The following is a 26260-nucleotide window of genomic DNA, read 5'->3' on the forward strand; positions in this document are numbered from 1 at the left end:
TTTGTTTAGTAGTTTTTCAAGTCTTTTTTTTTTCCCTTTTATCGAAGCCGTTTATTCAAATGGTTTATAATTAAAATGGTTTATAATAGTCTACGTAGCTGCCAGTGGCGTCTCGTCAGGGCAAGCAAAGCAAGCAGTGCTTGCCCAGGCAGTTTCCAGACATTGTATTTTTTAAATAAATATTTTATTCAGAATAGTAATTTACTTTGGCTCGTGCAGTTAGATGTATGTATTTTTTACATTATCTTCTTGGGACCCAATACTGTGCGCTGTGTGCTATAAGAAAAGAACTCGTTGACACACAAAACATGCTGTTTTAGAAGCGTTGCTAGGTTTAGAAGCGCTGGTAGGACCGCTTTCAGCAGGAAGGCTGCCGCAGTAGTTTCCTTTCGGAAGGGGGATGGTATGGTACAAAGGTTCGAGGAGGGGATTGGCTGTAAAAACACGTGGTAGAAGCTACGAAGGTAGCGCTTTCTTGCCGAACTGAAGCGAACTTGGCCGAAGCAGACGGTGGAATTCTTCCGCCGACTGCTTCGGCTATGTCCGCTATTGTTCGGCAGGGCAGGTGGCGAGGTGGCGTTTCAGTCTGCGGTCGTCTCTCGGGGCGCGCGCATCTCTCTCGCGGGCTGTTGGCTGGGAGTTCCCTGCGCCCTATTGGGTAAACAAAGGCTGGCAGTGCGTGGGGGATTTATGGGCGTACGGGAGGTGGCCTAGCAATGCCAACTGCTACCGATCGCGTCCCGCGGGTGGCGGATACGGGATCCCAGCTCGAGAGTTGCAATCTCGCTGGAGTGACTGTGAATAACCACGTACCAGTTAACAGAGTTTCTGATCACGTATGAAGATAGTTTCTTTTGTGTTGGTACAAAAAATACCAACATTTAATTTTTACTATTCTAGTACATTTTTATGAGCTTCTTCTCTTTATTTTAAGTACTTACTTTGCCATGTGTTGTCTGTTTATATATTTTGTACCAGATATCGATGATACTACACTCCCACATAGTATATAAATAATGTAGAGTAGGTATTTTATTATCAGAATAATGTATGCCAAACATTATTATTTTTCAAAAATAGTTTATAATTTAAAAAAAAATTTCAATTTTTCTACCTGTGGAATAGTCAATGTTCAGTTAAGAAAACTACTTAAATAGCACCCTTTTGTACCTTGAAATCCATATTTTCCCGGGGAGGGCCCCGGACCCCCCCCCCTCTCCCCCTCCGTGTTTTGGGGTGAACGGAGTTGTTGCTTTCCCTCATGTAAACCTCACGCCTCGCCACTGGTAGCTGCTCCGGCAGTGAATTATACCGGTGGGTGCGGAAGGTACGTGTGATTCACGTCCAGAAATGTGGCCGAAAACACAATTTGCGTATATATTTATCACACTCAGGGTTATTTTAAAGAATCCTACATTAAATTTCGTGTCCAAGTTTCGTATTATAAGTGTTTTTTTGCAACATAAGAACACGTGAATTTGATAGTTACCGAGGTAAGATAATTTATAAAAAATGCGGAAAAAACTCCCTTCAAATAAATACTTCACAAGAAAATTTATTAAAATACTGCCCATCGTGCTGGTTGCACTGAACAAGATCCTTGCCAGGCGCTGAGCGCGGACATGTCACTTCGATGGGGCCAGGGAAGCAGCAGGAGATAGGAGCCCTCCCTTCCAGGATTTAATACAACAAAAAACTAGTCAAGTCAGAATGAGAACCTTATAGCAACTTAACTACATAAGGTTACAGAGATTAATTTTAAAGCATTATTATAATTCTTATAGTGGGCTATAATAATGCATTTCCTCCCCCTCATAGCCCCTCATGCCTCATACACAGAAGCGACAGGAATTGTGTCTCTAAGAAGTCCGTATTTGATGCCGTATTTCTGACACGTGTTACTTGTAAGCATGTAGGTATTTAATGCAAACTTAATATTTGTGGGTACTGCATTGTGTGACATTAATGTATATGTATTTATGACTGGTTTTTCAACAAAATCATAAAACAATTTACATTAAAAAAAGTATTAAAAGCAGCAAAATATAAACCAAAATATATCATGTTTATTTTTCTTTTATCGATCAAAATCATTACTTAAATTTCTATGGGTGAACGCTGAACTTCTAAAAGTCTACTGTTCTTGGAGATTTTGGTGTGAAAGAATTGTTTATAACCTCGATTATGAAGAAAACCTGCTCGTACGAAATGATGTGATGGATGTCTAACTTGGTTGCAGACCTGACGCTGATCATGGCCCGCAGCCGCGACTGGGACGAGCTGCAGCACGTGTGGGTGGAGTGGCGGCGCAAGACGGGCGAGAAGGTCAAGGACTTGTACAAGCAGCTGGTGGACCTCAGCAACCAGGCGGCCCGGCTCAACAGTGAGTCCGCCCCTGCCAGCGTACTCCCGCATTCACTGGCATCCGCATTCGCAAATATCACGCCGATATCGTGCAAATATTGATGTAAAAATTAATTTTTTAAATGTGAAAATAATTTTAAATAGGACACAAATATGAATTTCTTAGCATTTTTTAAATTAAAAACGTGTTTTCTTACTCTTTTAATAAATAAATTCAGTTTTTTTCTTCACTTAGGTAAGCTTGCAACTGTATCTTTCATCAGCCTTTACTTTAACATTAAAAATATACTTTTCATTTAAAAACACAAAAAAATATAATTTAATAAAGCCAAAACATATTATTCTCTAAAATTATATTAGTCTTTACTAAAAACATTATTTTAAACTTCAGTGTATTAAATAATGAACTTCTTTAAAGATGCTAATAAAAATAATTTAAACAAACAAAAACATCATCTTCTCTTAAACTAATCACACTCTAACCTCAAATATACACTTGTTCCCTTTTCGTGTCTGTTGTTAAATTTACAAACAAAAAACCACGGCATATTTTCTATCATTTCGGCAGTTCCAGGAGTAAGATGCAAACGGTGATAAACATGTGGTGGCTTCACCGGTAGTACCTACCGGCGGGTACTAGGGCGAGCGTCAGTCGCACCAACAATTCATACCAACTCAGGAATTGAAAACTGATTATTCGTATTCGTAAATATTGGTGACATATTTTCAATTGAATTAGTGTTTGCGTTTGCCTAAATATTGACATTTGTTACATCACTAGAATGCAGATCCTGCGCGTCGGTTCCACGACCTCGCCGACTCCCCGACTTTGGTGGGGAGAGAACGGGAACCCAGCCGTAGTGGAGAGGTACTGCCCGGGTGGGATGGAGAGGGTAACCTGGGCAGGGTGTAGAGGGGAGCGCAGATGGGTTGTAGAGGGGAGACCGGCCAGGGTGGAGAGGAACTGTCCGGGTGAGATGGAGAGGGTAACTCGGACAGGGCGGAGAGGGGAGCCCAGATGGGTTGTAGAGGGGGGACCGGCCAGGGTGGAGAGGAACTGCCCTGGTGGGCTGGAGAGGGTAACCCGGGCAGGGCGGAGAGGGGAGCCCAGATGGGTTGTAGAGGGGAGACCGGCCAGGGTGGAGAGAAACTGCCCGGGTGGGATGGAGAGGGTAACCCGGACAGGGCGGAGAGGGGAGCCCAGATGGGTTGTAGAGGGGGGACCGGCCAGGGTGGAGAGGAACTGCCCGGATGGGCTGGAGAGGGTAACCTGGGCAGGGCGGAGAGGGGAGCCCAGATGGTTTGTAGAGGGGAGACCGGCCAGGGTGGAGAGGAACTGCCCGGGTGGGATGGAGAGGGTAACCCGGACAGGGCGGAGAGGGGAGCCCAGATGGGTTGTAGAGGGGAGACCGGCCAGGGTGGAGAGGAACTGCCCGGGTGGGATGGAGAGGGTAACCCGGGCAGGGCGGAGAGGGGAGCCCAGATGGGTTGGGAGAGGGGGGACCAGCCAGGGTGGAGAGAAACTGCCCGGGTGGGATAGAGAGGGTAACCCGGGCAGGGCGGAGAGGGGAGCCCAGATGGGTTGGGAGAGGGGGGACCGGCCAGGGTGGAGAGGAACTGCCCTGGTGGGATGGAGAGGGTAACCCGGGCAGGGCAGAGATGGGAGCCCAGATGGGTTGTAGAGGGGGGACCGGCCAGGGTGGAGAGTAACTGCCCGGGTGGGATGGAGAGGGTAACCCGGACAGGGTGGAGAGGGGAGCCCAGATGGGTTGGGAGAGGGGAGACCGGCCAGGGTGGAGAGGAACTGCCCGGGTGGGATGGAGAGGGTAACCCGGGCAGGGCGGAGAGGGGAGCGCAGATGGGTTGGGAGAGGGGAGACCGGCCAGGGTGGAGAGGAACTGCCCGGGTGGGCTGGAGAGGGTAACCCGGACAGGGCGGAGAGGGGAGCCCAGATGGGTTGTAGAGGGGGGACCGGCCAGGGTGGAGAGGAACTGCCCGGGTGGGATGGAGAGGGTAACCTGGGCAGGGTGTAGAGGGAAGCGCAGATGGGTTGTAGAGGGGAGACCGGCCAGGGTGGAGAGTAACTGCCCGGGTGGGATGGAGAGGGTAACCCGGACAGGGCGGAGAGGGGAGCCCAGGTGGGTTGTAGAGGGGAGACCGGCCAGTGTGGAGAGGAACTGCCCGGGTGGGATGGATAGGGTAACCCGGGCAGGGCGGAGAGCGGAGCCCAGATGGGTTGTAGAGGGGAGACCAGCCAGGGTGGAGAGGAACTGCCCTGGTGGGTTGGAGAGGGTAACCCGGGCAGGGCGGAGAAGGGAGCCCATATGGGTTGGGAGAGGGGGACCGGCCAGGGTGGAGAGGTAATGTCCGGGTGGGATTGAGAGAGTAACCCGGGCAAGGCGGAGAGGGGAGCCCTGATGGGTTGGGAGGGGGGCCGGGCTGTCTGATGAGGGGAGGCTGGGGAGGTCGCGTATTTCTTAAGTGTACATTGAGCAAGAGACACAGTTGCACTCTGCCAATCAATTGTGCCGAGAAAATGACTAATTGGCATCACAGTTCTCGTGTTTTGATGTTCTGATGTCCCGATGTCCTTATGTCCTAATTTTCTGATTTTCTCATGTCATGATGTCTTCATGACGTGTTTCCTGATGTCCTGATGTTCTCATGTCCTGATGTCCTGATGTCCTGATGTTCTCATTTCCTGATGTTCTCATTTCCTGATATCCTGATGTCCTGATGTTCTCATGTCCTGATGTCCTGATGTTCTCATGTCCTGATGTCTTCATGCCCCATGTCCTGATGAACTGATATTCTGATTTCCTGATGTCCTGATGTTCCGATGCCCTGATGTCGTGATGTTTCCCTGATGTCGTGATGTCCTGATGTCTTCATGCCCTGATGTCCTTTGCGCAGAGCTGCGCGACACGGCCGAGTACTGGATGTTCCCGTACGAGTCGCCGACGCTGAGAGCAGACCTGGAGGACGTGTGGGACAGCATACGGCCCCTGTACGACCAACTGCACGCTTACGTGCGCCGCAAGCTGCGCGACCTGTACGGCCCGGACAAGATCAGCCAGACGGCTCCCCTGCCGGCGCACGTGCTGGGTGAGCGCCTGTGCCACGTGCCACGTGCCACGTGCCACGTGCCACGTGGAGATACTCCACTGCATAGGTTGATCATGTGCGAGCAGGTGTTTTCAACTGACGATGGAGGTTTCAAATTGAACTGAAAAGTCATAAGAAAGGGAATGAAACAAAAAGAGGAGTGACAGACCAGCTCTGTATTTTTTTTGACGTGATAACATCTTATAAACCGATGAACGCCGGCTGCACGCACGAAAAAGCATGACTCATTGTCATTTTCCACCTGAGCCGAGCTTGCAATAACCGGCCAACCACCGTGCGAGAAAATCTTCTATAATATCAAACAGGTTAAGGCGGGCTTTTAAAAAGCAGCATTTAAAAAAATTGATTTATTTGTCCAATTTCGTCATTTCAAATTAACAATTTAATGACATTGATTTGATTTCAGTTTATTTCTATAACTAATTGTTCGTGAATATATTTAAACAAATTATTTAAAGAAAATTTGCAAAAACTGTAAATCATATTTGAAAACTAAAAAGTATGCAATTTTCATCAATGTTTTCTTATGATATTATCACGTAAAATTATCGTCCATAAACCGACTTTACAGACAAACCCCCCTTTTTTTTTGTAATTGGAAATAATATATTCATGTACAACTATATATATATATATTTGTAAATCTGTAAATGTATATTTAAAAAAATTGTTCGCGGGTTTAGATTCTTACCCGGACGTTTATGCTTTGTGTTGTCCCAGTACCTCAGATAGCTAAAGTTATTTTTAAACCATTCCATGTATAGCTTTCCAGTATTAACAGCACACATAATAAGCATGATACAACAAAACGAAGTCAGATAGTTGAATATTAGATTATCTTTTACATTGTTTAAATATAGATGCTTGAATGAAACATCAATTAATATATAGAATTATGTCCCCAATTTTTATTACGAGATACACTAAATATTATCTCGAAAAACGTATTTTATGTGTGCAAAAATAATCAAATTCGTCTGTTTTACGAAGTTAAAATTTCTTTCTTGTTGTATTAAGCACAATTTCTTTGCAACTGGTTTCCATAGGATTCTTTTGTAAAAGTAAAGAAAAGTTCTCTCTCTCTCTCTCTGTGTGTGTGTGTATAGGTACCTACACCAAGAGTTATTCACCGCCTGTTCTATATTTGTACACACTTCCCATAAAAATTTAACTTGTTGAAGCACTTCTGTATTTTAGATTTTTTGGAGTCCTTTAACGAACTGCACTTAACGAAGCCATCATTGGTTTATAATTCGCCAACGCATCTATTAAATTAGGCTTTTGCTCTGTTAAATATTTTTACCATTAATATTTTAAGGCCACTGTTTACAAATTTTTAAAGGTTGTTCATAAACTTTAGGATAGTTATTTTCCTTACTTTGAACACGAACCTTCAAGAAACTTTCCGTATTCCACCGCAAAACACCCGTATTACTTCCACACCTTGTTCACAGTAAAGCACAGAAATAAGAATTTTGAATCCGGTTTAGTTTCTACGAAGATTCATATCTCTATATTTACAAAAATCATTTCCTTTATTTTACACGCATTCTACTATGAAAATGTCTGTAAATTTTCACTGGTTTTCATTAGTGTGTAAGCAAAGCCATGTGAGTTTGTTTTCTAAAGGTACAAATTAAGAAGCATTTACTTATATAAATATCATACACACGTATATACGTTTTTGTTAAAATTTTTTAAATATGTATATAGTTTTCATTTGGCACAGAGCATGTATAAAAACATTTAAAGGAAATATGGAAGACTTACTAATGAAATTTAGAAACACAAAGTAACAAGACGCACCAAATATCATCTTTAATAACACGTATTTTTAATAGTTCTGTTACGAAATAAGCCTAAAAATTTTTAAATATGTATATAGTTTTAATTTGGCACAGAGCATGTATAAAAACATTTAAAGGAAATATGGAAGACTTACTAATGAAATTTAGAAACACAAAGTAACAAGACGCACCAAATATCATCTTTAATAACACGTATTTTTGATAGTTCTGTTACGAAATAAGCCTTTCAGTGATGGACTAAAAATATTCCTTTTAAACAGCTAGGGTGGTGAGTCTGTATCGAGGTGCCAAAACAATTATGTTTAATAGGGTACACTCGGGGTGTTATATTATGATTTATATAAAACCCCATGGTCCACACATCTCATTATTCTCTCGTTTCGCATACCTTTATGGTCCAATTAAAAGCCTCCAGCGTTAATTTAATAATTGTAAGTTAAGTCAAAATCATCTATAGTAATGTTTGAAAATCCCTTCTTTCACGTGATAAACGATCCATTGGAGGGCTATTAATGAATGTGATTAATAAAATTTGTGTTAACAAGAAGTTTTGATCATTTACTGAAGTGTTTTATCCCTCACTGAAAAAAAAAACTTATGGAGCACTACTAAACCACTGGGCCAGTCTAAATACTGCGATACCATTATGATTTTTGGGACATTCTTGGGACACGTGGGAATTATTTATGAACGTTCTCATGTGCCATCACTACTTCGTGTCGCAAGGTTTCAAGTTTGGTGTGGATGTATTCCTGCTGCGTATACAAATTGAAATGAATACATTGAAGAATGATTTGCATATCATAGAAATGACAAGCAAATATTTGAACAAATAATAAAAATACAAAGGTAAACTTAGGATATCTCAATACAGATTCGTTTGGAAGTTAACAGATCGAGTCTAACCAGTTTTAATTGATAATTTTTGTGACTTAAATTTAGTTAGTATTTTGTATGCCCATTAAATTTTTAGTGGTGTTTCTTGAATAAATGATGACTTTTGTTTGTTTAATATTCCTGTTAGGAAACATGTGGGCTCAGTCGTGGAGCAATATACTCGACGTCACCATTCCCTATCCAGGGAAGAACTACGTCGACGTCTCTACGCAGATGGTGGAACAGGTGAGCGTGAAGAAAGTTTTAATATTTGCAATACTTTTTAATATGATTCAAGACTTTGACAACCATTCACCTCAGTTTTGCTAACGATTTTTAAAACTCGTTAACCAATTTTTTTTTGTCATTTTATTAACTCATCAAAAGTCAGTTAATACCTAACGAAGTTTTATGGTGTCAATTCTTTTCCCAGTAAACAGTTTGAATTCAATACGGAAGGGCGAATGAACTGGCTTAGCTCACCATGTCACTACTGCGTAAGATTTTATTGTTGTTTACACTAAGCAGTATAACTATAAACTTCATTCAATACAGACCGATTTTACCAATAATTATGACCAAACATACCTCCCGTATGTAGACCACACGTACATACATACTTAATTATGGTTATAGATTTTGTAAATATTTTGCTCTTTACAATCATCAAACGATTTATTTTTATGATAAGCTAGTCTTCAAGATTAATGAAGTCACGAAGTATTTATTTCTACACATTTGATGATGATTTGTTTTTTATAAATGTCGATGAAACTAAACCACACTTGATCAAGTTAGAGATATCGTATGTTACAGCTAGATAACATCACTGGAATAAGTGTTTTTATTAACAATTGTTAAAAAATGTTAATGTAAAGTTGTTTTATTGTACATTTAACTTTACTTCTAATAACAAAAATAACTAAACGTAGTTTTTTCTCTGTGAGTTGTAGGGATACAATCCATTCTCCATCTTCAAGCTAGCAGAAGACTTCTACCTGTCCTTGAACCTGAGCGCGATGCCTGCGGAGTTCTGGGCTGGGTCCATCATCGAGCAACCCGCGGATCGCATCATCAACTGCCAGCCCTCGGCATGGGACTTCTGCAACCAGCGGGACTACAGGCGCGTCTTGCATATTCTGTCATGCAGAGACACAGGCGTTTTGCGTGTTCTTTCGGTTATCAATGAGACTGCAAACTTCTATACATAAATATGCCATTTTTCCATATTTTAGTTTTATATCTAATTGTGAACTATCTATCTTAATTCCTGGCATGTAAAAGCATAAATCATATTCGGAGAAATATACCTTATTAGTAGTATATAAATAGGCATTCTGGGACAATTTAATTCCTATGTTACTATGGCTTAGTGGCTTATTGAGTTGTGGCTTACCAATCGTAAGGATTCGGCCATGTCCGGGCGTGTACGCCGATCGTTGCTTATTAATCAGGACTTTGGCGCCCATTTTTGACCACGCAACATCCACCATCTTGGAATCCAAATTTTTTTTTATAATCTTTAATTATTAGCTAGTAATTAAAAAAAAACTTCTAAAAATTTCTCACAAATTTCGCTTATTTAAATAATTGTTGATTCATCATATTTCTGTCCTTGTTTTGAACCATGACATACAAAATACTAATTTCAGGTAAAGAAAATATTTACTCAAAAAAATATCCTTAAAAGCACTTGCTTAAATTCCTCATCCAAGAGACGTCAGTAATCTACCAATGCCATCTTGGCCACTTTCTTGGAAATTCGTAATTCCTAAATTAGAAATTCTGGAAAAATTCCTAAAATCATCAAAAAATATTTTTGTTAAAATATTGCTTGATTCGAAAGTTATTGATTCAATAAAGTATAAATAAATTAAAAATAACTAAAAGAACTACAGGTTCGAGAAATAAAACAACCAAATTAAAAATATTTTTTTAATGTATTTTATACAAGAACAAAAAAAATCAGAAAAATTAATAGCGTTTCTCGAATTCTACAATTTTCTTAGAAGGTGAAGATAGTCCTTTGCATGCGTTGACCTTTGTTTGACGTACCTTGCACCAGCTTAATGTGTCAACTGGACGTGCCTGGTCACTGACTGGAGATGCCTAGCTGATAACTGGACATGTCGGCTTTAAACAGAATGTACCTGGGCGCTGATTACGAGCCGTGGCTACTGAATAGACATGCCTAACTAGCAATCGGATACGTCTTGTCACATACTCTACATGCGTTCTTGGCTGCTGAATATACGTGTCTGGAAACCGTCTGGGCGTACCTTGCCACCAACCTGACTTATTAACCTGACCAACCGACTAATGTGTCTGTCCAAACCTATCTGACGCTCCTAGACATCCAAATGGAAATGACTGGGCACCGACTTAATGTGCTTGGCCAATGATTGGACATGCTTTGGACGTGCCTGGTTAATCGTCTGTCACGTAGATCTGTCCTGAAAACAAATATCGAGGCATGCAAAGGACTTTCTTTGCCTTCTAAAAAGATTGCAATAATCGAGAAACGCTAGTAATTTCCTTTTTTTTTTTTTGTTCTTGTAGAAATTATACAATAAATTTCAATTATTTTTGTTTTATTTTTGTTTTATTTTTTGAAGCTGGTACATTTTTTTTTGCATTAACTAACTATCTAAATGGGGATGGCTATCGATCAACTCAATCATTATTTTAACAAACAATGTATTTGATGATTTTTGGAATTTTTCCCGAAAATCTAGATTAATGATTATGTATTTCCAAGTTGGCGGGCAAAGACTGAATATGTAGATTACTGACGTCTGTTGGATGAGGATTTTAAGCAGTATTTTTATAGAATTGTTCGCCATATTTTATTAAGTTTTTGCATCTGTCAAGGATCGAACCAAGGAAATAAATGTATAGAATTAATATTTATTTTAAATACCTAAATTTTTGATGATTTTTCGAATTTTTCCGAATTTATAGCTAAATAATTAAAGATTATCCAAAATTCTGGATTCCAAGATGGCGGACGTAGTTTTCTTTAAAATTGGGCGCCCAGGTCCTGATCAATAAGCAACGAGTGGTTGATACGCCCGAACATTACCGAATCCTTTAGATTGGTATGATACATTTGAGTTAGCTACCAAGCCATAGTTCCATAAGAATATCATTGTCGCAGAATGCCCATTTATATACCTACTACTCCTATTGGAACCACATATTTACAAACAAGCCTTTGTATGTAAGTGCAGCGAGGAATTAACTTACTTCACGTGGGCGATTACAACTGTCAAGATAATTACATTTTTTCACAAGTGTTAACTTCTACAAGTAGCTAATACTAATTCCTATGCCATGTAAGCTTTATTGCAAGCGAAATCTCAAAGTGGCGAGGCCTAATGCCTATTAATATTGTTTTGACGATAGGTTCACAATTGTACCGTCACTCCTATAGGCTACATGACTGCGGGCCAGTCGGGTACCAGCTAACAGTAGAGAGACCGAATCACTTTGACTCACTCAAAAGAGGAGATGTTCTACGGCAATAAATCAGCCAGCAGGGAAGAATTGGAGGGTACAGTACAAAAACTGTGAATTTTAGTCTGACATCAAATGATTCGTAATATTTCTGGGTTTCTAGGCAAGTCATACATAACTATTTTAGACCTACAACATTCACGCTACTTTCTGATACCAGGCACAACTCTACACACACGTAGGCATAATTAAGACGAAGTCTTTTGTTATTTACTAGTGTCACTTTTTACCTTCTGTCTAAGTTACATGTGATTGGAAATATAAATTTGGTTTTTAATTTATCGGTTTATTGTATACTGAGTGTGTCAACCTAGCCATGATCTAATGATAACCTCATTAAAATGTATAATTATATACATTCTATCATGGTTATAAATAGTAATTACTCAAACTATGCACGTCCATAGTATTGACTAGAGAACTGCAATAATTTGCACTTTTATTTGGCAACAAACCAGATTGCAAAATGTTATTCCTTTTTAATATCCTCTAGTAGTTGTTAACGAGTTGCGTGACGCGCCCTAGAAATTTATGAGCCAGTAAAAAAATTCTCGCAACAAGCACGGGACCCAGTTACGTGTCTTTGACAGATGTTACAATGTGACAACTGCCAATCAACAAACAACACCGTTTGGATTTTGTACGATAACGTGGAGCCTATCTAGAGGCCAGAAAAAAGAGCGCATTTTTCAGGTTTTAAAACTCTTTGAATACGTACAAACTTATATTAATTTAAGAGGTGTAAATTGATTTTGAAGTCAGATGCACTCTGCTCCAATCCGGATTTATAAACTACAACATAATTGAGATTTTAGATTGAATGAATGAAAAATACAGTATTGTGTTTAAAAAGATTGATGATAATTTTGTTTTGTTTTTAAACACAAGCTGCTCACAACTGAGAGAAGTTTAATAACACTGTTAGAAGAATTTTAGCCTACCTTAACAGATTTCGTACATTTTGTGATAATTTTGGTAAAAAATGTTCTTTTTTAATCTGAACACTTATAAAACTCCCGAGTAAATCATTTTGTTTCATAAGTTAAGATACTTGGTCGTTAATACTCTCTGCTATCCAAAGGGCCAAGTTGCTATTAAGTTAGGAAGTAAAAGTGCCATGCCTTAACTCCCTATCTTAAGTATATATTATTTTTGATGATTCCTGCTGCCACCGCAGTTTGCTTTGGGATATAGACATAAATCACATGTCAATCTTATTACAAATAATTCGTTTAAAACCCATGTCTAGATACATTCCATTTATTTAAAAATTACAGCCCCAAATACTGTGCACTATAAAGCTTAAGGTTACGTTAAATCTGTTTTTTTTAATTATTTCTTACTAATCTGTCACACCAATAACACATTCCAAAAATCTATAATATTTAAAAAGGCCACTGTGTGTAAAATGTAAGTTAAAATATGATTTTATTAAAATACATTATTTTTTTACAGGATAAAAATGTGCACACAGGTGAACATGAAGGACTTTGTGACGGCGCATCACGAAATGGGACACATCCAATATTTCCTGTACTACCGACACTTGCCCAAAGCGTTTAGGGATGGCGCCAATCCAGGTGAGTAGGCAGACATTGCAATTCAAGAGTATCTCACTGATTGATGTAGCCACACCTTGTACGACACTTAACAAAGTATAAAATTTATTTGGAACAGATGTCCCATGCAGCTACAGAGAAAAACCTTTCTTTAAAATTCACTTACCAAGAAACACAACAAGATTTTTTTTTATTTGTACAACACATGGGTATAGTTATTTTTGTATATATAAAAAAAAATTTTTTTTCAATAAGTATTGGTACGAAAATTTTTTGATTGATGTTTTATTCAAGCATCTTTTTTTTAAACCATGAATAAGATGATTGAATATTCAATAATTGTTCTTCATTTTGTTTTAATATTCTCATAAACGTGCTCAGTTAATACTGGAAAGCTATTCAGCGAACGGTTTTCAAATAACTTTCACTATTGTAGGTAATGGGACAACACAAAACATAAATTCCAGGATAAGAATCCATAGCCAGTACTACTGCGAAAACTATTTGGTACTAATACTTAGAGTTGTTTTCATGTAAAGGTACAAATTTTCAAATATATCTAGTCCTTACTTAATATTATAAATGCGAAAGTAACTCTGTCTGTCTGTCTGTTTGTCTGTTTGTTACCTTTTCCCGGCTGAACGGCTGAACGGATCGTAATGAAATTTGGCAAGGAGATAGTTTATATCCTGGGGATGGACATAGGCTATCTTTTGTCTAAAAAAATAAATTTTAAACGGGTTAAAAAAATATATCTTAATCTTATGTTGTGTGTGTCATAGATATACAAACTGTTAGGGTCATTCCTCTATGTCTGCCGAGCAATAGCTTTCAAGCCATTACGTTACGTTTTGCTATTGTAAGGAACTAAGTAGAGAGTAAGAAAAAAATAAAGATCTTGACAGTTTGTAGTGTCGCCATATTTGTTTCAATTTTCAATACCGTTTTTGTATATTACAATTTAAATTGCAGGAAAAAAATCATGTTTCATAGACACATAAATAGTGAGTGTGTGTCATTTCTCTATGTCCACGAGGTCTCGCCACGTCAATTTTCTCCTTGGGGCGAACCCGTCCGCTTAATTAAATAAACAGCTTTTATTGTTGGATGATTTCATGATCTATTTCATAAAAATCTGCTCTCATAAAAAAGTTAGTTTTATAGACATTCAATAGGTCTCTCTCTCTCTCTTTCTCTCTCTGAAGATCATTCTATGAATCGTTAAAAATTTATTTCCTTTATTTTTTTTAGTTTGATTTGATACAATATGATTTCACTAAAAATCAATTTCTACCCCTTCCTATTTTCATTTCCACATTACGAAGTTTCACTTCTTCCACGTGGAGGGACTCCACGCAATATTTTTGCATGCAATTAAAAACTATTTTTTAATGATGCCAAAGAAGTAGGTATAACTTCTCATGCGCGTACCTAAGTACACGCATCCATTTTTTAAATTTAATTTCTTTTATATATATTTTTTCTCCCTACCTAGGGCACTCATAATTCTTTTAAATTTCACATGTATGTTTTCAATGTCATTCGAGTCGTACCATTTTTTTTGTCAAATTGGTCATTATTTATACTGTGTTTCATTTTGGAAACATACGTATTTTAAGTATTATGACAAATAAAAAAAAATTAGTTTCACTAACATTCTTAGGTTTTTATTGTGTGGATAGTTTCAAGTTTAATATTATGTAGGTAAATAAATTCTTAAAATTATAAATTTCTTCGAAATTTATTCATAGGTTGGTAGGGCCTACTAATATTTTCTATTTGTCAATATTGTAATTTTTTTACAGTACCTACTTATTTGCAAGGAGTTTGGTTTAGTGTTTATAATTTATCTGCTGAGCGTCAAGAGTCTTAGGGCTGCCGAGACCGAAGACCAGAAATATTTATCAATTATACAATATATTGTTGAAAAATTTGAATTTTACTTTTTCAGGAAAGTTGATTTTTTTAATTAATTAGAATAGTTACGTGTAATTGCCATCTTCCTTTATTTCATATTAAACATTATGTTTGGTTGAGTGTGAGATAATTATATTTATGTATGTTTTAATTTCATTTAATTTCTTATATATATTCTTACCTACCTACTTATATTAAATTTTAGGCGGATGTTAACATTGTCATTCCAGCTGTATAATTTCTTTTGTCAAATTAGTTGTTATTTATACTTTTTGTTTCATTTTGGACTATGTTTTTTTTTTTACTTAATTCAAAGATTTGTGGTGTGTACAGGGAGTGATATCTCTATTATTTTCTATACTCCTTTGGATAAGCGGAATATTGCCACCACTGTTTTACACATAAACAAATCCTACAAATGTTTTAAACATTATGAAAAATAAAAAATAGTTTCAAAAACAGCCTTTTTTTTTGGTGTGTATAGTTTGAACTTTAATATTATGTATGTACGTAAATTCTTAAACATACAGTTATTTATTAATTTATTTAGATAATTATTCATAGGTAGGTAATAAGGTTTCTATTCGTCAATAATGTTATTATGGTAGATAGGAGTACAGTAAATGCCTACATTCTTATATTCCTTTATATCTCTTTCGATTTTGAGTGTTTTCGAGACATTCAGGGTCCTCGAACCCCCCGCCCCCCTCTGGGAACAAAGCCCCAAAATTTCGACAATTTCAGAAATTTCAAATATATATTCTTTCGAGATGGAGTGTTCCAAACCATTCGAGTTCCTGAACATTCACTTTCCGCAAAAGTGAATGCCCCAAAATTTCGAAATATAAGAATATATATATTTGTATGTTGGCATGTATGACGTCGATAAACTCTTACACCGTTTGACCGATCGCCATGAAAGTTGGCACATCGAAGTGTTTTTATCATGGAGAAGGTTTTTATGCTAACCATTTTTTTTAACTCGCCGCTAGATGGTGCTGTAGCGCATCAACTTCTAAACCTTTCAACCGATCGCCATGGGTAAACAGAAAACCATAGGTCACAGATACACAAACAGTAATTATGTGTCATTTCTTAATGTCCACCACACTGGACATATCGCTATCTATTTTGCTGTAACTCGCGGACAATATATCACCCGGTGTTCAGCCCGGGCAAAGCCGGGTACTGCAGCTAGTAGTATATAAATGTAGGTCCGGAAACTGGATCAGGTTCGTGGTGCCGGTGCCGATGTCCACCATATTGAATTATGACGTTACGGCGGCCATATTGGATGATCTGGACCTTTGACCTTGACCTCGGTGGCCATCTTGTATCCAACATTTTGTTTTTCCGCCATTTTGAAGTCTATAACTTTCCGTTATCTTGGAATCGAATGCTTCAATCCCTAGTGTTGCAATTTTCTTTACGGCAACCATCTTGAAAATCTATACTTTTATCCGATTTTACTGGTAGGGTACAATAGGGTAAATCGGTGGAAAATTTAGATATTACAAATCATGCAAATACTCTCAACACATTTCCCATTGTAAAGATGGCAACAGTAGGGGAGAACATTAATGTATCACGTAGAGATGGTTATCGAAATCAAAAACAAAATTATTTTAGTTCAATAAAACATTTAAAATAAAAATTACTTCCCATTTACCCTACGTTGGGTAATTTGGCTTTTGCTTTGGCTTTGGCTTTTTTTATAATAAAATACATTTTTCTTATTTACACTATTCTTAATTTATATTTATTAAAATTTATTTTCTATTTTTTAGTTGGATTTTATATAAAGCGTGTTTTTAGTTTTTTCAAACTATTATTTATTTTTAATTTTTAAGTTGGATTTTTTTATTACATCAATTTACTATTAAAGTGAGTTTGACTAGATATTGGCTGCTTAAAAAATATATATTCGATATAGCGTGTTGAAGAACTATAATACACAATATTTTCAATATCCTACTAAAAATAACAATGATTTTCAATAAAATCGGGAAGTCATTGATGTTTATTCAAAGTCGGTAACTTATCTGAGAAATAGGTGATCGGCGCGCATGGTCTTGGTCTTGGCGCAAAGACACTACCAGTTTAGGAAACATAAATTTGCTAATCCTGATCAACTTAGTAAGGATAACGGGTTTAACTGTTTAAAATATTGAATTGTCATCAGTCCTTGATAATTATGCCAAATTTCGAGTTAATCCGACGTTTTGAAGGGGGTCAAAATACAATACAAGGGCCGTTGCCTTCCCCCACCCCCCTCCATAAAGGTCTTATGGTGCGAGAAGGCCCTGGATGCACGTCAAAATTAAGTACTTTCATTGTCCCAAATTTTGAAAACTCGTGGGCAAATGACTTTTCCCCTGGGGTGGGGTGTGGGGGGATGGTTGAGAGGTTGAAGACCACGAATTGCTCGGAAGAGCTCGAAAGAGAATCAATTTTTAAATTTATTTAAATTTCGGGTTTTCGAACACCCCCCCCCCCCCCCCGCACACAAAACAAAATTGAAGGGGCAGTCGACTTCGGAAAAATTTACCACCATGCCCCGGACTCATGGACATACAAAAAGCATGGTTATTGCCCATAGCAAAAAAGTAGGGTTTTTTGTCCCTATGCCCCACTTTTCACTTTTCGGGTTAAAGTAATAAAATGATTGTATTGCCATCGGTCCTCAATAAATCTACAAAGTTTGAATGAAATCTGGCCGTTTAAAGTGGGTCAAAATCGCACCCAAATGAGTCGGTTACAAACATACAAACATACAGGTGAAGCTAATATAAAGCGTGTAATAATATTCACTTCAAGAAAGTATATTGTTCACAGTAATCATAACCCACTCTCACTTTTATTTTAATTAAATGTCACAATATTTAGTAGGCTTTGTTTATATCGCGCCAAAGACAAACTGAAAGAAAAGAGTTCGCACATGAGCGAAATGGTTTTCTTTACAATGTGCGAACTCTTTTCTTTCAGTTTGTCTTTAGCGCGATATAAACAGAGCCTGAAATTATATAAATTGACAAAAATCTTATTTTGCAAATTGAATAATGGAATAATCTCATCAAATTAGTGTATTGTCAACGGTCCTCGATAAATCTACAAAATTTGAATGAAATCTGGCCTTTTAAAGTGGGTCAATATCGCACCCAAATGAGTCGGTTACAAACATACAAACAAACATACAAACATACAAACATACAGGTGAAGCTAATGTAAAGCGTGTAAAAATGGTGAAGGATCCTTCCTCCGTAGAAGCCACCGGCAGTCTGATCTCAATTCACTAATTTCAAAGCAGACCTAATGGCAGCCATCTTGTTTTCGTTGGCTGGAGGCCGCCATCTAAGATATTTTCGTCTGCTAGAGTACAATGCCGCCATATTAGTTAAATTTTTGGCCACTAGAGTATTCATTTATTGCCAGGGCGTCCTGTCATATTGAAAATCCATAATTTTTAAGCTATAAACTCGGAAATAAACCAAAAAAATTCAAAACATCCAGCAATTTATTTGTTGACTGATTCGATCAACTAAGTTCGATCCTTGATAAATGAAAAAATGTTATTTTCATGTAAAAATACTGTAAAAATTACAGGTACGGAAAAATATAAAACAATTTTTTTTACAAATAAACAATTTGTTACATAATTTGCACAATAACGAAGAACAAGAAAATTACTGTCGTTTCTCCTTTTCAACATGACTTGACATATCTTTTCAGAACAGTTACACATGACAGTTGATTACCACATTTTCTTCATACAGCACAAAGTTCTCAATTTCGTTAAAAGACGGTGATATATTTGATGATACCTTGCAAGTTTTATGTTAACAAATGTCTTGCCGCATAATTTACAGTTTGATTCCGATGTTTGTTTAACCTGTCTGCACTAACTCACTTGGTAACAAAAACATATCTTGCTAACCACAGGTAAAATGTTCCTGCAGACGAATAAAAAAATCTAAGTATAACTCATGCAATTTGTGTATGGCCAATACTATGTCGGATCTGGCCAGTGACCTTCATCGTGCTTTACAATCTGTTCGTGAAAAAATATATATTTGCTATGAGAGCCAGGCTTGCACGTTAAATGGAAAATGAAGCGATATTTAAGCCAATCACTGGTCGTCTTGAAGAACTTAAAAATAAGGAAGAACTACCCATCAATATGAAGATAGAAGTTGATGTCGAGATGCCTACTGCGAAAAAGAGAATATATGAACCCGAAAGAGAAGAAGAGGACATTACTAGTACAGAGTCCATGCACAAGAAAAAATTACGGAAACGAGGACTCCATGTTAATGCAATGTCCGGCCATACTTGAGATCTTTCAAGATTCAAAATTATTAAACGATCTACGGACTGTACAGAAAACATAAAAGGTTGTTCCTCAGTGCTAAAGAAATAATTTTTATATCAGGAAATTTCATATGCGTAAAAGAGAACAAAACACCCGAGACTCCAGGCCTGTACGAATTGCTGTTTCGCAAGGAACCTAAAGGCTATTCTCATGACGATTTTTAAGAGTACAAAAAACATCTAGAACTAACTCATGCGCATTTTCGTGATAACGATCCAGAAAGAGGAATATATAAAGACGAAGATCATGAAAAAAAATCTACCTTTTCACCAATCTCTTCAGTGAACTAGTAGTACACGGTGAAGGTTTAAAAAAGCTAAAAATGGTAAGAACTTTGGCTATGTGTATTTAGACGATCTAAACGAATTGGTAGACAGGCTGAGACTTTTATTTGCTTCGCTTAGTGCAGGAAACTATTCGCACATCAACGAAATAGTCTCTAAACTGGAAGAGCTGAAGGAATCCGGATAAATACATTCAGTCAAACCGGAATTGCTTGCGAACTTCACGCACCTGCAAGACGGAAATACCTTCGGCGCATGGTCTATTGCGTGGACTTGATGATGTATTCCAGCCGGAACTTGTTGAGATGATGCCATATTCCCCTATTAATAAAGGTTGTAAGTAGGTACATTTTGACAGTCATCGATGTATAGCAAGTTCGCTTGGGCCAGAGCTGTAAAATCGAAGCATGAAATCGACGTAATCAAGGGTACGACAAATATTTGCGTAATGGTCATGTATCGTCGCACATGCAAACGGACCTCGGAAAATAATTCTACAGTGCGACATTCGAGGCTTTGATTAAGAAGTTTGGCATCCAAAACTACCCTACATTTAGTAATTTCAAGGCCTCCATTGTCAAAAGGTTTAACAGAACTTTGCGCACCAAGATGTGGTGACAGTTAACAGCTAACGGAAATTACAAGCGGTTGAATATCTTGCCGAAACTAATAAGTTAATTCAATTCCACTGTGCATTCTACCACGAAAATTAAACCCAAAGACGTAAAGGACGATCACTTGCTTCGAACGGTGTTTTCCAACACGAAGAAGAAATATCTAAAAAAGCCTAAAGATTACACGGTGACATTGTTCGAATCTCCAAGCAGATAGATTTCACTGCTAATTGGAATCCCGAACTTTTCCGTATGACCCATATTCGCGAATCTAACTCGATGATTTGGAACGCTTCTATGCCGAAGTGTTTCAGCCTACCATGTATCTCGACATGTATTTCGTGGAGAAGATTGTCAAACGAAGAAATTGAAGATCTTACGTCAAGGGGTGAGCTTCTTTCCTGACTAATTCGTGGGTATCAGATGCAGAAATCGAAAAATACTATTAATTTGCATGCTTTCTGTTTTTTTTTTTTTTTTTTAATAGAATGAAGTTCTACAACCACTGAGAACTTTGCACTGTCGCAAAGTTATTACATTTGTGGTAGTAACATGTCACAGAAGTATGTGAAAAATAAAGGATTTACCACCAATTATCTCAATGAAGTCATTTTGCGATAGCGACAAAATTTCTGGTGGTTGTAGAAATGATTTCCATTAAAAATAAACCAGACGCTCAGTGCTCAATCTTAAATACTTTCTCTATTATTTACAGCAAATATTTGGTTTGCTCGAACTCAGCCTTGGAACGCACTATACCATAAATCGTATTATGTTTACAACTTATTTTGTCGTGATGAAACTGCAGTCAAAGTTTGTCAGTCAAATTCAGATTCATTGTGTTTACAAATACTACGGACAACATACATATGTATACGACAGTTGTTATCCTGTCACTCGCGAGTCACGAGAGATGAAATATAACAAATGGTCGTCAATACTTCATGTACTTGTATGGATCTCGGACTGTGCTGTGAGAAACGAAAGCCTATTTAGTTTAAAACAAAATAAAACAATCCCGCATGCACTTCGCATTTCTCTCGTCTCGCCCCGAGCATTGAACCGGTTTCCTTTACCGAGAGAAAGCCGTCTGGCAGCTGGCGAAGCAATCGGGGAGGAGGTAGTTTCGCGCGAGCCTCAAGTGCTGTCAATGTTTGGCAATGGTGGAAACGCTGTTTTGGAGGGTGCACTTGCGAACCGTCAAGATCACTAATGTTTGCAGCTTCGTTTCTTACTCTACACCCGGCTAACAGCGCAATGCGGTCTCTGTAGTGAAGTCTACAGTCCACATGGGTTCTCACCCATGTGGAATGTAGACTGTACACCCGAACATTTCCGAAGTTCTCTGATATTTATCGATCGCTAGTAAAAAAAAAATTTAAGGTCATAGAGTATTTTAAATAACGCTATCCTAACATAACCAACCAGTGTTTTTGATTACGATAACCTAACATAACCTAATCTCCCCTCCAAAAAACAAACTATTAATTATTACACTGACAGAAAATAAAGTTTTATTCTAATAAACGTTGGTTAGTTTCGGGTTATGGCTATGGCTTTAATCACTGTGAACTGTAAACTACCCGTCGCTGCAAATCCAGCAAATCATAACCAGCCTATCGAACACAGATAGCGGCAGGTATTTATCTTTAAAATTAATTGAATGTTATTAAATCTCAATAAGTAGGGCCACTATCAGGAACGTACATAGAAGTTCATTTCGGGTAGAGCGAAGGAGAAAGGGGGGAGGGCGAATAGAACCACTATGCCCAGAGTTTGCTTTCAAATTATTTCCTTTAACTATGGGAATAATTTTTATAGTTTTTTTTTAGGATTTAGAAGGGAGATGTACCCCATTCCACTTCCTTCCCCCCCTCCACAACAGTGTATGCACCTGGCCACGATAATTTTATTACAGGTTGAGTTTAACTTGCCCATGCATAAGGAAGACTTTTCAAACATTTTTGGTAATGATTCTTGCAGTGTGGAATACTAAAGGATTTTTTTTTTACATTCGCCCTTTCTGGTTTCACTGTTACCAGCAGTGGCGTATATCTAAAATGAAAACATTTTTAATCAAAGAATTTTTAAAACGCCTATTGGTCGATAACAAGGTTGCATCTTTTGGCAAGTTACAATAGATTGGGTAACGACTTACTCTTCTTCTTGTTTATAACTGGCTCAGGGAAGTCAAGGGCTTGTCCAAAGAACTGTAGTCCAACTATCAACTTGAAACAGAACTATAAGCGCTTCAAGTCCACGTTGCTACCCAATGAATCCGCGAAATAACCGTAGCTGTGGCAATAGGGTATACCCGTGTAAGCAGTTTCTTTCTGGTAATTGGCGGCCATCTATATAAAGTCGAATTATTATTATTTTTTTTTGCGAAACATACATGACACTTAACGTAGTCCTTTCTGGAATTAAATAAAAGGAGATATTTTTTTATGAATGTTTCCAATAATTCATTTTGAAAAATAAATATCGTAATATCTCGGTACTTTCTTGAACCTTTTTGAGTGAGAATATAAGAAAGGCTACAAACATTAGAAATTATTATTAATAAAAGTGAGTTTTTCAATAAGTAAATTAAAGTATCAATAAAATATAAATTTTGATTTGTCTCCCAAATTCGCTGTGAGAGATTTCAAGTGATAAATATTAAATCGAAATATGACATGATTGGACACTTTCTAACCTTTTGGATGAATCTACTATTATTGTGCAGCAACCACACCATTGTTTCTGTAGGAAGTTAATTACATTTTTAATGGAACAGAATAATTCAAATTAGCGCACTCTGATAACTTTTCATTTTTCGGCTACTTAATGCATGGTCACAAACACACTCGTAGGCGTATGTTCATTTATTCGAAATAGCGTCCAGCGTTAATGACAAAAATGACTTCGGGACTCTACGGTTATTTTTGTTTAATGTAATGAATAACGAAATATAAAGCTTTATTTTTAACGTTATTTGTGAAATGTAAATGTAATTGTTAACCTGTGTGCTTTCTGTGTATTTTGTTTTGCCATTTGTTCATTCAAACTGTTTGCTGATAGGTTCTCAGCTGAATTCCTTGGCTCATGGACCTCTTCTGTGTTGCATATAAGATTTTTAGACATTTGTATTTATTGAACCTACTTTTACATATCAGTCACGATAGGATAAGACATTCACCGCGCAAGACAGGGAACTCGAGGGAAGGAATGGGTATAATCCGTGGTAAGGAACCGTCCCAACAATAGCATGGAGTGCTTCAGGAATGCCAGCGGGATAGACAGACCTAGATTCAAACTCGATCTCCCTCCAGAGAAGTTGAAGCGGAGAGTTAAGACCCCTTTCAGACGAAGCGGGTTGGTTGATTCAACTAAGTTTCCTGGTTGACCCTCAACTAGTTGACTGTCGTGTGAAGACTCTTTTAGGGCTGAGTTCGCATGAGGCAACTTGTGGAATAAACTTTCTCTTTCGAACAGGAGGTCATTGCGAAGTTAGAAACCAGGGAAGCAGGAGCACTTCTTGTGCTTGCTTGCCTGCGAGAAGAGAGAGAAAAAAAGGAGGAAACCCAGTCTAAGAAATTGTGGGTGCATCCGTTGTTACAAAATCTGGAAACGGGTGCTTTATTATTACTATATACACAACTACTTAGCCACGAGGATAAATAATCCACACGTCTCATATCCCATATGGTGGGACTACTAGGAATTTATTCTATAAACTGCATCACATTGAAACAGACAAGTGGAACGCCCATTACAACCTTTGAGGACTCAACTAGGCGACTGGTGTGAAGTAGTGTCACTGGTGGGGATGAGAAGCTGAGAGGCACAGGTGCCTGATGGCCGCCCGCCAGAGCGGACGAGTTGTCTGCGTGTGAAGGAGTTCGGGCGGTTGGTTCCCGATCATCTGCTACATCACTGCACTCCTGACACCCGTCCGTTCAACCAATGGAATCAACTAGTCACCCATATGAAAGGGGTCTATGAAACCGAAAGACATCCCATTGATTTCAACAGCTTTAGCCAATAATTTTTCTTTCATATAACATTCCAAAGATTACCATTAATAGGGTAAGAGTTTTACAAAAACCACAACATAGTTTTAATTAATGAATATTGTCAGTACAATTGCAGTCACTCCCAAGAATGAATTAAATACTTAACTGCAATGGAAGAATACTTGTAGCAGCCAGTCCTTATTAACGTCAGACTTAGTTATAAAATATGCTTTAACTAACCCAAAATTTGAAAATGAAGAACAGAAAATTGTTATGGTCTGAAAACTATTGAAAACCATTGGTGCCTATTGAACTTTGAAGAGAGACACTATATATATATGTATATATATATATATATATAAAACAAACACATACATACAATATCTCACCATGCCTTCACATTGGCAAATATTGTTCATGACAACAGATGGTTCTATCTATCTTACATGTCTGACCGTGGAAGTTCAAGTCGGTGTGATCGTACCATCAGAATCTGACGTTATAGGACAAGGGCACCATCAGCTCCGACGCATCAGTAAGATGCGACCACGTGCATGTGGCAGGCTCTCTGAAGAGCTGGACTCGCGAGCCGTAGGTCTCGTGTTCGTATTCCGGCCCGGCTCTCGCAATGTTGGTTTTCCGCGATCTATCGAAATCACCTCAGGCAAATGCTGCGACGGCTCCTTGCCACTGCAATGACCAATTTCTTACGCCAAATTTCCTAGGGTAAGTCATGCAGTGTTAGCATGTCACATAATCTCGCGGATGGAGAGACGTTTAGACTCTGTCTCATCCCATTTCAGTTGATTGTGTCATTTTATTGTCATTATTAAATATTAATTGTTTTTTGAATCACAAGTATTTATCACCACATGTTTACTAAACGTGATTGTCAAGCTGGTGAGTTCGCTCAAGTGATCATATTTATGAATGCTTGCGTGAGATTTTACCGCTATTAGCATGATCGTACGTAGATATTTATTTCTTTGAGGTGAGTGTCCAGATGAAGAGGAGAGAAAGAGAAATAGAATCACTGATCCCGTTGTTTGCTTTCAAATACTGTACTTTTATTGGTGGGAATGCTAAATTATTATAGATTAATTAGGATTTGGGTTGGGGGATACATCTTCCTCATCCACCTCCTCCCCCGTCTTTTTTTGTGATCATCTCTGGCTATTATATAAAACTTGGAAAACAACATGGTGAGTGAGCTTGAGCCTTAAGTGGGCCACCTCCTCAGGGGTGTATCTGTGATAGTAAGGCGGGACGATAAGTGCGACGCTCGCTGGTACGTCTATAGTGGTATCGCCTGTAAGTGCAAGGTTCTGAAATGGCACACAGGCTTTTTGTAGTGCAAAAGTCCACTATGACACGTGATTGTTACCCGTAAAATTATATAGGAGAGAAATGAAGATAAATGTAACGCAAGTCCCTTCAGTGCTTTCAAGTATCTCTATTGGTGGTTTTAAGGCTAAAAACTACTCTAAAAAAGGGGGCTCTCTGTAAAGTCGGTTTTACGGACGATAATTTCACGTGTTAACGTCATAAGATTAAATTGCTGCTTTTAAAAAGTCCGCCTTAACCTGTTTCATATTATAGAAGATTTTCTCGCACGGTGGTTGGCCGGTTCTTGCACGTTCGGCTCAGGCGGAACGTGACAATGAGTCATGCTTTTTCGTGCGTGCAGCCGGCGTTCATCGATTTATGAGACGATATCTCGTCTAAATACCCTTTAGCTTTTTGAACTCTTTTGAAATGCATTTAAAAAACTTAATCCGTAAATGAAACAACTTCTCGGCCCTCGGCGGCCTTCGTGAGCAGACCTCACT

General features: G+C 38.2%; 1 protein-coding gene across 1 annotated transcript in view; it reads left to right on the plus strand.

Annotated features, from left to right (window-relative positions):
• Positions 1–26260, plus strand: part of LOC134535263 (angiotensin-converting enzyme) — a 548035-nt gene that overhangs the window by 144782 nt on the left and 376993 nt on the right. The window contains exons 4-8 of the mRNA XM_063374335.1: positions 2240–2383; positions 5278–5469; positions 8323–8420; positions 9128–9297; positions 13146–13270. Of these exons, the coding sequence (XP_063230405.1) occupies positions 2240–2383; positions 5278–5469; positions 8323–8420; positions 9128–9297; positions 13146–13270 (729 nt within the window). The remainder of the gene's footprint in view (positions 1–2239; positions 2384–5277; positions 5470–8322; positions 8421–9127; positions 9298–13145; positions 13271–26260) is intronic.

The sequence above is a fragment of the Bacillus rossius genome, chromosome 8, assembly GCF_032445375.1.
Source record: "Bacillus rossius redtenbacheri isolate Brsri chromosome 8, Brsri_v3, whole genome shotgun sequence".
In the NCBI taxonomy this organism is placed as follows: domain Eukaryota; kingdom Metazoa; phylum Arthropoda; class Insecta; order Phasmatodea; family Bacillidae; genus Bacillus; species Bacillus rossius.